The sequence below is a fragment of the Eleutherodactylus coqui genome, chromosome 6 (genome assembly GCF_035609145.1).
Source record: "Eleutherodactylus coqui strain aEleCoq1 chromosome 6, aEleCoq1.hap1, whole genome shotgun sequence".
NCBI classification, from domain to species: domain Eukaryota; kingdom Metazoa; phylum Chordata; class Amphibia; order Anura; family Eleutherodactylidae; genus Eleutherodactylus; species Eleutherodactylus coqui.
Window position 1 is genome coordinate 80,172,176 of NC_089842.1, and position 12,738 is coordinate 80,184,913.

At 50.4% G+C, this 12,738-nt stretch overlaps 1 protein-coding gene across 1 annotated transcript in view; it reads right to left on the bottom strand.

The window, feature by feature from the left end:
- Nucleotides 1-5,498, bottom strand: part of LOC136633613 (claudin domain-containing protein 2-like) — a 28,989-nt gene extending 23,491 nt beyond the window's left edge. Inside the window, exons 1-2 of the mRNA XM_066609371.1 lie at nucleotides 5,425-5,498; nucleotides 3,820-4,031 (exon numbers count right to left, since the gene is read on the bottom strand). Of these exons, the coding sequence (XP_066465468.1) occupies nucleotides 3,820-4,031; nucleotides 5,425-5,498 (286 nt within the window). The remainder of the gene's footprint in view (nucleotides 1-3,819; nucleotides 4,032-5,424) is intronic.
- Nucleotides 5,499-12,738: the final 7,240 nt, after the last annotated feature.

The window sequence follows — 12,738 nt, forward strand, 5'->3', positions numbered from 1 at the left end:
GAAACGTGGGTTAACGTAGCAAAACCTCTGCGATGTTGGGCGTGCGCAATCATGCTGCTGCTGTGGGGGCGGGTTACTATGCGCCCCGTAACTGTCACGACTGCACGCCGCGGCACCGCGTGGGAGCGCAGTGGCCGCAACTTGATGCCGCGAGAGTTGTCTGCCGTAGCCTTGCGAGGGTGGGAGATCTGTGTAGCCCCCAGGCGTAGGGCCCTGTGGTGGGCTATCCGAAAACAAACTACCGCTCCCATCCGTTTCGAAGCCCCTGCCCCCGCTACCCTGCCTGCTACCTCTCCTGCTATCCGCGCTGCTAACTGCACTAGAAGACGTGCTATAACTCTCCCTCCCCCTCCCCTCTACTCTGATCCTGCTGTGGCCTGCTACCTCGTTGCCTCCCCCCCCTCGCTCCCTTGCACCTCTCATACCCGTCCCTGTCTGTCCTACCTGCGCCTGCTGAACGCTCGCGCCGCCATCTTGTGTTCTCCTGCACTCCTGCGGGGCACCGCCGCGCGCCGCTCTCCTTCCTTGATGACTCTGTCCCGAGTTATGCTCCACTGCCGTACGCCCTGCCACGCGCTGGTCCCTCGGGCCGGGGCACCCCGACGATGCCGCCGTTTGTAATCCAGATCCCAGAGGACTGCCACTCGGCAGTGACCGCTGCTCGGCCGCGGGCGTTCCTCCCGCCGCGCGATTTGACTTTGGCGCCTTTTTCTGTGTGGCGCGAACTGTCCCCGCTGTCTTCTCGCAGCCTCGGCTGCTCCTCCGGCCGCTCCTCTTTGCCGCGGGGCTCGGGCTGAGCCTCGCCGGGGGGTTCTTCCTTCTCTTCGGGCGTCCTCGCCCGGCATCCCCCTCTTGCGCTGCTTTGTCTCCCGCTGCTGGCTCCTGAACTGCTGGCTCCTGAACTGCTGGCTCCCCCCGCCTTCCGGATTCCGATCCCGACCTGCCTAGGAGTTCCTCCAGCCACCCGGCTCCATCGCGGTCGATAGCCTCCCGGATCATCCTCTGCAAATCCTCCATCTGTCTTGGGACTTCTCTCTCTTTTGCTAACTTACAGCCCTCCGATCGCCTTTCTTTCTTCTTCACCGCTGCACGTCCGATGCTGCAACCGCTTGCTTCTGCTGTGCTGCTTGGCTCTTCACCTGGTCTCTTCCCTGCTCTCGTTCTGCTGCTCTGCTTCTAATCTTTCTTTATCTTCTTTCACTGCCGTCTTCTCCGTTCACAAATCACCTCTTCTCCTCGTGTCTTTCTTCTTCTGCTTCCCTTCTTCCGCTCCCTCCTTTCCCACATCCTGTCCTAAGCTCCGCCCCCCTTGGCTCGCTCACTTACTTTCCCTCCCACTCTCCTACCTCCTGTCCCCAGTCACCTGCTGTTTTCTTAAGCAGCTCACAGCATACGAAGAAGCTGATTGACAACCCTGTGGGATTCGTAATAGGGAACATATTAGTTTTCACAACTTAAAGGGGTTGTGCAGAGTGCACAACCTGTGAAAGACATTCAGAGCCGGTTGCACCAAAGTTTTGATCTGGGATCAACAAGAGTTGATCTAAGATTGAGTAGAAAAATGTTGCAACATCACAGTTTAGGCCGTGACCTTGGTTCAAATCTTGGTTCAATTTGATCCCCCGATTTTGGGGGATTAAACTAGTTGAACTTAGTTTAGCAGTCGACATCCAAGATTGGGGACTAGGCTGGTAGCCTGGTAGACTTTTGTGGAGAGTGAAATTACACCCTCATTTGATGCTGGTAGCGGTCATGTCTTTACTATCGCCATGAATGCCTGGAAGATTACCTGACTACAGTCACCAATCACCAAGCGCAATACAGTTCTTCAACCTTTGATCTCAAATCAAGTGGAGAGAGAGAGAGAGAGAGAGAGAGAGAGAGAGAGAGAGAGAGAGAGAGAGAGAGAGAGAGAGACTGTTGCTAAAGGACAGACTTTGGTAAGAAGTTGACAAATCCAACTGACTACAGTCTGGATCAGAAAATGGAACCGAGTCTGCAAACTACTGTGTATTCGCTCCTGGATTGGTTCTTTCAGGGCCCATTCACAGGCATATTTCCTGTCCGTGTGCTGTCCGTGTTTTCACAGACAGCACACGGACCCATTACAGCCAACTAGGCTATTGCACAGGCTTGTTTTCACACTGACCACTGGATCGTGTCTAATTCTGGTCCGAATCACAAACCAGGGTCAGACATGCAATGCCCAGTGTCTACTGGTATCAGACAGTGTATCCGTCTGCTGTCCAATGCGAGCTGCCCCCAAGAATCTCAGGCCCCAACCCTTGTGAAGAGCCCTTAAACTGAAGATCTAACATGTTTGGACAATGTTTAGTGTAATGCTATATAAACCCCCTATGGTATTGCATTGAAGCTATGTCACTGTATTGTAACCCCTTTGCTTAAGCAATAATAGGTTAATTTGGCCCAATTGCTTCATGGCTATTTTTATGCACCACAACTCCTTCCATAATGCGGGATCCGGGGTGAACAGTTGATCACCTTGGGTCTCGCTCTCGCCAGCCCTGGCAATCAGCTGATTTTTCCCGGAAAAGCTGCCGCCAGCTACATATTTCCCCTGTAGCATGAACTGCAATGGAACTATTACCGGACATACCTGCACATGAATGGCTGTCCTGTAATACTAGGAAGGCAGAAGATCCGCTAGAACAGGAGCTGCACTTAAAGGGGTTTTCCATGCAAACTACTATCAATAGTTGATTAACTGTGGTCTGCCACTCAGGTTTCCCGGCCGATCGGCTGACTGGGCGCCTGCTGTCAATGCTGGGATACACAGGGGTCGGAGCAGAAGCTGCTGCTCTGACCCCTGTGTAGTGGACGGTGCTTGTAATTGCAGCTCCCATTTACTCATTTGTATTAGTGTTGCCAACAAGTGCCCACTCAGCTCAGGATTCCAAGCGACAAACCACTGATGATCTATCCTGCTGATAGGTCATCAATAGTAGATTGCGTGGAAAACCTCTTTAATGAATAGCGCTTCATTCTGGGTCATAGAGAGGGGTCCCAAGTGACGGACTGCTTTGTCACTTTCATAAATGCCATCTTGTCACAACCCCTTTAATCCGATTATGACCAAGCGCCGTACATGTCCTGGGTTTTAAACCTGCACCGTTATAAAGGTATGGCATGGGTTTAAAGCTCTTGCTTCTTCAATCTAGTAGGAGTAGGTCAGGTGCTATGCTGTCAGAGACAGCTGGCTGCCCGAAGGAGAAGACAGAAGTGGTTTTTAACAGCTTTCATCTCCTTTGCGACCTACATAGTGTTCACGGAGCGCTAGATAATGAATATAGAAAGTGGCAGTGCCATTCCCTCTACTGGACCTGGTGATCACGTGATTGCTGGCGCCCTTCAGCATCACAGAGCTGCTCGGCGTTATTAGACCCAGCGCAGCTCCGTCAGTGACTAATGTCTCAATAAGGTGATATTCACCTGTACCTGTATCTGTACCTGTATGGATGCCCCAGTTACAATGGAAAACTGTAAATGTTCCCCAGAGGTCTTGTATGATGGCATATAGGGGGGCATAATCTTCCTAATCCATGTAATAAAAATGTTCCTATGGTAAATTTTCAGAAGTCCTTTTGGTCTGACACTAGATCCCCTTGAATACTGCAGCGCTTCTAGTAATCCAGAACATTTGGTAATCTGCAGCCTATGATGCTCTGTTAAAGGAATTTGACTTGCCTAGTTTGCCACAAAGTTGGGAATACCCATACTTGTTGAGTAATGAATTTCTTGAAACCAAACAGTTACCCATTAGAACTAAAATGGTGAAGATGCAGGTTGTGACTTTCTTACCTGCCCCAGGGAAGACTACAGAAGAACACCTCTCTTGATTGTCACATAACCGGTGCAAGCCAAAGTGTGCAGATACAGAGGGGATAGTCCCCCAGTAATTGGTAACCATGGCCACAATAGCCAATATGCTAGTGCCAAGTTGTAGAAGTAGGATCACATAGGTCAAGAGTTTAGACTTCCAGGACATGTCGCTTGATCTCCTGAGGGATCTTCTGTAGAAAACAGACAAATATAATAGTAAAATACAGCAGATAGAAGAAAATCATCCTGCAATATTAATATTCATATGCAATACCAAGCCTGGCCACAGGGTATGCTGTTACTAGCAAGTGTCTCTATATGTAACCAGGAGCACAGAGCTCTATCATTCAGACGCTTGTAGTAGACTAATCTTAAAGTGCAACATAATGGTAAAAATGTTTGAAGCTGACAGTTATTTTTCTACTCTTCATATTACAAATTAAGCATTGCGGTGACTATTTGTTATTTAGCCTTTAAAGGGAACCAGTCACATCCCATGAGTCCTGTAAAATAAAGTTATGGACTCATAGGACATGGGGTGCTGGGTCTGCGGACGTGACTGTAAGGCTCACCTACATTTCTTGCAAACCCATTGCTCAGTCCATTGAATGGACTCCTCTTCATTGCGTGTATACTGTCTGTAATGAGAGGCTGCTTGTTGGGGTTCCCATCTGTAGAGATGGTAGGCATTTAATAATAATAATCTTTATTTGTATTTATGACTTTTCTTTTCTTATTACCTAGCTCCCTCTATCTCAGCTTATCGAAATTCCATGAGTGTGGCATAAGGGGTCCATAGGGACGTAAACGTAGCCATGTAGGGAGGTCCATAGGGACGTAACAGTAACAATGTAGGGAGGTCCATAGGGATGTAACAGTAACCATGTAGGGAGGTCCATAGGAATGTAACAGTAACAATGTAGGGAGGTCCATAGGGACGTAAGAGTAACAATGTAGGGAGGTCCATAGGAATGTAACAGTAACATTGTAGGGAGGTCCATAGGAATGTAACAGTAACAATGTAGGGAGGTCCATAGGAATGTAACAGTAACAATGTAGGGAGGTCCATAGGAATGTAACAGTAACCATGTAGGGAGGTCCATAGGGACGTAACAGTAACAATGTAGGAAGGTCTATAGGGACGTAACAGTAACAATGTAGGGAGGTCCATAGGAATGTAACAGTAACCATGTAGGGAGGTCCATAGGAATGTAACAGTAACAATGTAGGGAGGTCCATAGGGACGTAAGAGTAACAATGTAGGGAGGTCCACAGGAATGTAACAGTAACCATGTAGGGAGGTCCATAGGAATGTAACAGTAGCCATGTAGGGAGGTCCATAGGAATGTAACAGTAACCATGTAGGGAGGTCCATAGGAATGTAACAGTAACCATGTAGGGAGGTCCATAGGAATGTAACAGTAACAATGTAGGGAGGTCCATAGGGACGTAAGAGTAACAATGTAGGGAGGTCCATAGGGACGTAACAGTAACAATGTAGGGAGGTCCATAGGAATGTAACAGTAACCATGTAGGGAGGTCCATAGGGACGTAACAGTAACAATGTAGGGAGGTCATGCTTACCTCGTAGCTTGTTTGCAGCTTGCTCTGCGGGTAATTTCAGTCTTTGGAGCCTTCACTGTCTTTGAACATGACATTTACTGTATTTCAGGTTTTAAGAAGTGGATGTATGATGGAAGGAACTCTTGCAACATTACTGCTGTTGATGCAATAAGTCACAACAAGCTATACCACCCTCACTAGAGCTTTATTCAATGGGTTGGTCAAGTGATTACTACACATTTTATGGGAATGAAAGTGCTCACAAAATCAGAGACGTCTGACACTGCTATTGGGGAACTGTGGCTATATACTGTTATGGGCAAGCTGTGTCTGTGGCTATCACTTTTATGGCGACACTGAGGGCCAGTAATTGGTGCTCTGCCCTGGTTTGATGATGGACATTGCAGCACTATTAGCACTGAGCCACAGTGTCCCTAGGTGGGGTTGAGGTACATATATATAACTGGGTATGTATAGCGCCTTTGGCGAGTGTGTGGACAATGGGCCCTTGAGTGACAGTATGATCTGCTATGAAAGGCAGTGGAGTTCTGGGCCTAGACAGCCACCAAGAAGCATTGTGAGACGTGAGAGGAAGACAGAGGCCAAAAGAAGTGACTGAAGCCTGAGGAGGAGTGAAGTCCATGGGAACCCCCTTGTCAGGATGGTGAGAGAGTAAGACTGGTCCTGAAGCTGGAAGCTGCCCCCTTAGAGGGGTCACTCCAAGACTGAGAGAGAGCCACAGAGACTGATGAGTCTAATAGACTGTTCAAGAGAGTCAGTGACTGTGCATTGTTTTACAGCATCATTTAAGCTGCAAATGTTCGGCATCATTTTGGGACCCAACAGCCTACCTAAGACTGTGAACGCACATGCATACCTCCCAAGTTTTGAACAGTGAAAAGAGGAACAACGTTTAGCAGCATGAATAGCGCACTGTGGTATTTTTTTTACATTAGGCCACATCCCTTTTATACTTAGCCACGCCCTTTGTGTCCCCTTACAGTAACAGTGCTCCCTCTGTGACCTGACTAAATTATAGTGCCCCTCCTTGGCCAAACAAAGTAATAGTGCCCCCTGTTTAGCTCCTCTTAATTACAGTGCCCCTCTTAGTTATAGTGCCCCCTCCGTGGCCCCTCTTATAGTACCCCTGCTTTACTAGCTATGTTTATCTATAGTAAAGGCACCGTGATCTGACAACACTCACAGGACTTGACACACAACACATCTTCACTCCCCCCACCTGACTGGGAGGACTACCCATTTACCTCTTAGCTCCCCTTTATCTATGAAATAAAGGACACAACAACCTGCTGGCGTTTTACGTGGGTAGGCCACAGCTTTATTTAATTTCTCTTTTACTCCACTTTATACCCATCTTCCATGCCGCTTAACCGCTTTATAAAATTTAAAACTTTTAACGTAAAACAACCAGGCGTAAGAAAGCCCCATGATGGGCCTGTACAGCCCTTCCATCAATTGCTGGCATGGAATAAAATTACCGCCTAACCCTAAGCTGTGACAACTTCCTAAACAACTTAACTTCCTCATAATAACTCTATCCCACCTCCCTTTCCTTACAGGGCGGGTGGGTGGGCGACTCCACTCTTCTTTCTCCTTCTGAGCACTGACTCCTCCTCTTCCTCTCTTCTCTTTCCTATCCCTCTAACACCTTCCCTTGGTCGCTTCCTTCCTCTCCATCTAGCTAGCCCCGCCTCCCAGTCCCCCACAGCTACGTTATACACTTTGCTGTTTTTCAGACTGGGAGGACTACCCATTTACCTCTTAGCTCCCCTTTATCTATGAAATAAAGGACACAACAACCTGCTGGCGTTTTACGTGGGTAGGCCACAGCTTTATTTAATTTCTCTTTTACTCCACTTTATACCCATCTTCCATGCCGCTTAACCGCTTTATAAAATTTAAAACTTTTAACGTAAAACAACCAGGCGTAAGAAAGCCCCATGATGGGCCTGTACAGCCCTTCCATCCATTGCTGGCATGGAATAAAATTACCGCCACCAAGGATGCAGCATATCCCTATGCTGCACTCCGCCCCCCACATGCCAGCCACAACGCCTCCTCTACCCCGTCCTGCAGTCCTGACAAAAACGTGTCGGTGCCAATATCACTAAGGTGAACACCGTCACCCCTAAACATGCCTATCTCTCTCTTTTCTAACTCCCAATGTCTAACTGACACCCCCCCAATTGACTGAACAAATTTAGACATCTTAAAATTAACGTTCCTCCTCGCTCTCTCTATAGCCTCCATATCCCTCGCGTCCCTCCAGAACCTTCTAATAACGTCGTTAAAGAATTTTTTAAAACGGTATAAATCCTCCTTCATCAACGTTAGCAACTCTCCCACTTTAACTTTCCCCAGATCATTTCCACCCGCGTGGATTACCAAGATCACTTTATCGGGTGACCGCCTGCTGATTTGCAGCACCTCTTGGAGCAGCCCGGTCCATTTCAAACCTCGTACGCCGTGCCATTGCACGCATACGTCTTTTTGTCCCAAATGGGGACCCACCGGCCTTGCTCTGGCCCTCCTTTCGGCCCAAAATATGTAGGAGTGTCCTACCACCCACACTGTCCAATTTGAACCTGTAAAACAAATCAAGAAAGAAAAAACAGGGGAAGACTGTCCCCAACATCAAACTCATCACCATTTCACAGTACTCTCAAATCCGGCCTTACATAGGACCGGTATGCCTCCGATTTCCACCTACCCACCCTTTTTACCTCCTCACTTCGCAACCCACAGGAAAACGCCGACGTGGCCGCCCCAATTCTAAACGAATGAGACCCGAAGTCGTTTGGCGCCAAACCCAGGTTTTTTAAGCATGACCGCATTATCGCCGTGAACTGGTACCTTGTTACCGGAAATCCCGTTGCGTGCACCAATAGCGGGCCGCCACCACTGTGGCGTGCTATCACGTCTCTAACTAACTTTACTGGGCACCACTCTGTCCCCAGCGCACGAATCCGCAACCATTCTCCCGCTCCGTATATGTCCGTTTTCGATTTTCTTATGCAAATCTTAATATCGTCGTCCCCGAGCGAAACATCCGAAAATTGCAGACCTCCCGGATTATTTTTACTCGTCGATACTAATTCGCCCAACCGCAGCGCTGCAAAAAAGGCTAAGGAAAATGTAGTTCTAAAAAGCGCCGTTTCTTCCGCGTTCGCACATACTGATCCCATTATCTTCATCATTGCGCAAAGCAGCTCGAAAGTGATCGGGCGTCTCCCATCCCGAGAAAACTTCTCTTTCTTCCAACCTTTCAGTATTTGCGTAAAAACAAAATCCTTTGTCACGTCCCGACTCCCGTGTAAGCGTAACAAAAATGCTATTGCCGAAACGTGTTTTTTCGCCGCATCCGCCGACGCTCCCCGCCCGCGCAGGTTCGCCAAAGTGTCTAAAGTAACCGCTCTAGCCTGTTCCGTATCCGGAAAACCACCCCCGGCGACCTCAAACCATTGCTTCCAAATCGCATTGTAGCGCCGCCATGTGGCTTCGGATACCGACTTACGGACCAGATTCAGGAGCTCCTTTCTATTATTTGCCATAAGAAAGCAGGGCAACATACCCCCTCGACGTCCGCCGTCGGGTGAAGCTCCCTGAATTTCGACATCTGAAATCGAGAAAGAGCGTCAGCTTTGTTATTTAAATGTCCTGGTACATGGCTCGCTTTGAACTTTATGTTATGCTGCAGGCAATCCAAAATCAAATGGCGTAAAGCCGCCAACACCAATTTGCACGCTGAGGACTGTTTATTTACCGCTCTCACCACCGTCTGGTTATCCGACCAAAAACATATACTTCTATTAGCCAACACCGGGCCCCATAGTTCAATGGCGACCATGATGGGAAAAATTTCCAACAGAGCTATGTTTCTCGTCCATCCTCTCTCGAACCAGGCTTCCGGCCACATGGCGTTGCACCACCTGTTACCCAGAATCACACCAAAACCACAGGCTCCCGCTGCATCTGATACCAGTCCTAGCTCCTCACTGTCGACTTCTTCCCTTTGGCATATTACCTGCCCATTGAAAGTTTCGAGAAAAACCTTCCATATGTGCAGGTCCGCCTTCATTTCCTTTGTCACCCTGACAAAATGATGAGGCTCCTTTGCCCCTTTCGTCGCCAAAGACAATCGCCTCGAAAAGGCGCGTCCCATAGGTATGACCCGACACGCGAAATTTAGCAAGCCCAGCAGCACTTGCATTTGATGCAGTGTAACTTTCCGTGATGTACCAATGGTCTCTACCATCTGCCGCAGCCGCGCAATCTTTTCCTCTGGTAGCCGAAACACCATATCCTTAGTATCGATCTCGATACCTAAGAACTCCAAAGCTGTCACTGGCCCTACTGTCTTTTCCGCGGACAGGGGAACGCCTGCTCTTTCCATCAGCCTCTGTAAAGATGCCAATAGAAAACCGCATACGCCTGACTCGGGGGGCCCTACGAACAAAAAATCGTCCAGATAGTGTAATACCGAAGGGATGCCCGTCTCGAATCGAAGTATCCAATCCAAAAATGAACTGAAAACCTCAAAATAATAGCACGAAATAGAGCATCCCATCGGCAAACACATGTCCACGAAATAGCACCCTTCCAATCTACACCCCAACAGATGAAAACAATCAGGGTGTACCGGAAGCAACCTGAAAGCTGATTCAATGTCCGCCTTTGCTAACATTGCGCCAGCTCCCGCCCGACGGACTAGATACACCGCCCGGTCGAAAGACGCATACGACACTGCCGCTTGCTCTTTCGAAATCCCGTCGTTGACCGAATCACCCGTCGGAAAAGATAAATGATGGATAAGCCGGAACTTGCCCGGTTCTTTCTTCGGGACCAGCCCCAAAGGTGAAACCCGCAAGTTCCCGAATGGGGGCTCCCGAAATGGGCCCGCCATCCGACCCAATTCTACCTCTTTCAGTAACTTCTCCATCACTAACTCTTTGTTTTCTCGAGCCGATTTTAAATTGTCACAGAGCATAAGGGAAAAAGTCGGGTTGTGCGGTATCCGGAAACCTTCCGTAAAACCTAACCTAATTAATCTTGCCTCCTGCGTCCTGTGGTACCGGACGAGCCACCGCTCCAGGTACCTGACGTTCACTGGGGTTCGCCCCTGCGCTGGGCACCCCTGGTGTAACTGCTGTCCTCTGTCGCCTAAAACACCGTACTGCGGAGTGTGCTCCTCCGCACACTGAGCACTCATGCCGAAACTTACACGATGCGTAGAATCGGCAATGACCTTCGTTGAAGGCCCAGCACGATCCGGAGGGTTTTGATGCCGCAGGTGCCTGCTGTCCACTGGCGCCTGCAGCGGTCCCCTGAAAAAACGGTTTTACCGGTTTTTGTGAAAGAATAAGCTGGATCCACACATCCGTTGCCTTCGTGGCCCAGCTTATGTTCCTCATTCCGGAAATACGACGACGAAAATCCTCGTCGTACCTCCACCACGCCGACCCTCCGTGCAGTTTATAAGCACTATGAATGGTGTTCATATACACCATTAGTTCCGGGCCCTTCTGTGGGCTATGTTGACAAGCTACGTGTGCCAACATTAAAAACGCCTGTAGCCAATTACCAAATGTTTTGGCTACTTTCGCTTTTTTGTCGGTCCCACGTTCCGAAAACCGTTCTTTGTCGACCGCAATATGTTCCACCGACAATAGCGACCATATGTCAACATATGTACCATTTTTAATTTTCTCCGTTACTTCTTCCGTCAAGCCCACCCCGAGCGGGGCTACCCCGCAGAAAAGTGTATCTGCGAACCTTAAACCGTCACCAACCAGCTCTTCGCCCCTACGACTCGCCCCCTGCGAGCTCTCGGGTGCGTGAGCCAAACTTTTACCAACCTCATAACGATTCACCAGCGCTTTTAGCGCTCCCATAAACTCTTCATCACACAACTCTTCGCCCCTACGACTCGCCCCTTGCGAGCTCTCGGGTGCGTGAGCAAAACCTTTCTCCATTCCAGAACGATTTACCAGCGCTTTAAGCGCACCCATAAAATCTTCGTTATACTTATCACCTGATGTTACCGATACATCCCAAACATTTTTGTAGTGTGACTCACCCGCCTTGTTCCTCCCTGGTTCCGCCAAGAGGAAGCTCGGGCCGGGTGGCGTTGATACACGATCCCGCCTCTGGCCTGCGTGTCGTTCCGTGCCCAAATCATGGGTGACACCACGGCTTCTCTGGCTCTGCGCACTGAATGCCCTACCGGCCGAAGGTGCCATATTGTGTCTGCTACTGCGGGGAGCGTACCTATTATCTGCGGAAGAAGCCGGCGAGAGAGATGAAGTACCGCGTGAAGCCCGAGCGTCCCGCTCCCGGCCGCTGCGCCTATCGTAAACAACCGCCGCTCCTGCCCTTCTCTGTGTATCCATTAGAGGGGCCTTCCTTTTCCGACCCTCATTCTCTGGAGACGCTGACGAGCTCGTAGATACCCGCGCTCTTCTGCCTGCCCTAAACCGCTGCGCCCCTTTTTCGCTTCTGCGCCCCCCCACCCCTCCATACTTACCGTGCCCTGCTGCTTGCTCCTCCCTATCGCGCCAACTAGCTCGCTCCCTTGACGAGCTGCCCGGTGAGCGCCCGCCTGTGTGCCGCTCGTGTCGGGCGCCCTGCCCTCCACCTGCTGCCCCTGATGCCACTATTGCTTGTTGCTGCATAAAGCGCCCCCGCCCCTCCCCCCCCCTCCCCTCTCCAGGCGGAGGGGCTGTTGCCAACGCCCCAAGCCCCCTTCTCATGAAAACTATACTGCCTGCACTATCTCCACTATCCCTACTCTCCCTTCTATTTATCCTCCTGACACCTCTCTTTGAAATCCGACCCCCCCCCCCTTCCCTCTCGCTACCCCCGCTAAGCTCTCCCTCCCCCCCGCTGCGCTCCTCCGGGCTGAACAGGGACTCGCTCCCGTAGCCCCTTGTGGCCTCCTTCCGAAGTGCAGGCCTCCCGCCGGTACTACTTCCGGCTCGCAGATCCCTCCGCCTGCTGAGGGAGACACGTGTCCCGCTCTCCCTCACCTCCGCCATGATCTCCTGCACCGCCACGGGATTCCCCTTGCCCGCGCAGGACTTACCCGACCTTGGCACCGCTCCGCCTCTCCCGGTGAGTAGACCTCCGCCTTCCGCTCCGCTCTCGTCCCCACTCCTACGCTCCCCGGGTCTGTAAGCCTCCGCCTGGCGCTGCGACCGCGCCGCTCCACTCCGGCTCGCTCCCGCTGCTCTTGGGCTGTTTCTGCCCCCTTTTTTCGTCGCTGGGCTGGGGCTTAATCTTGCCGGTGGTTGCCTCCGTCTTTGCGGCCTCCCACGA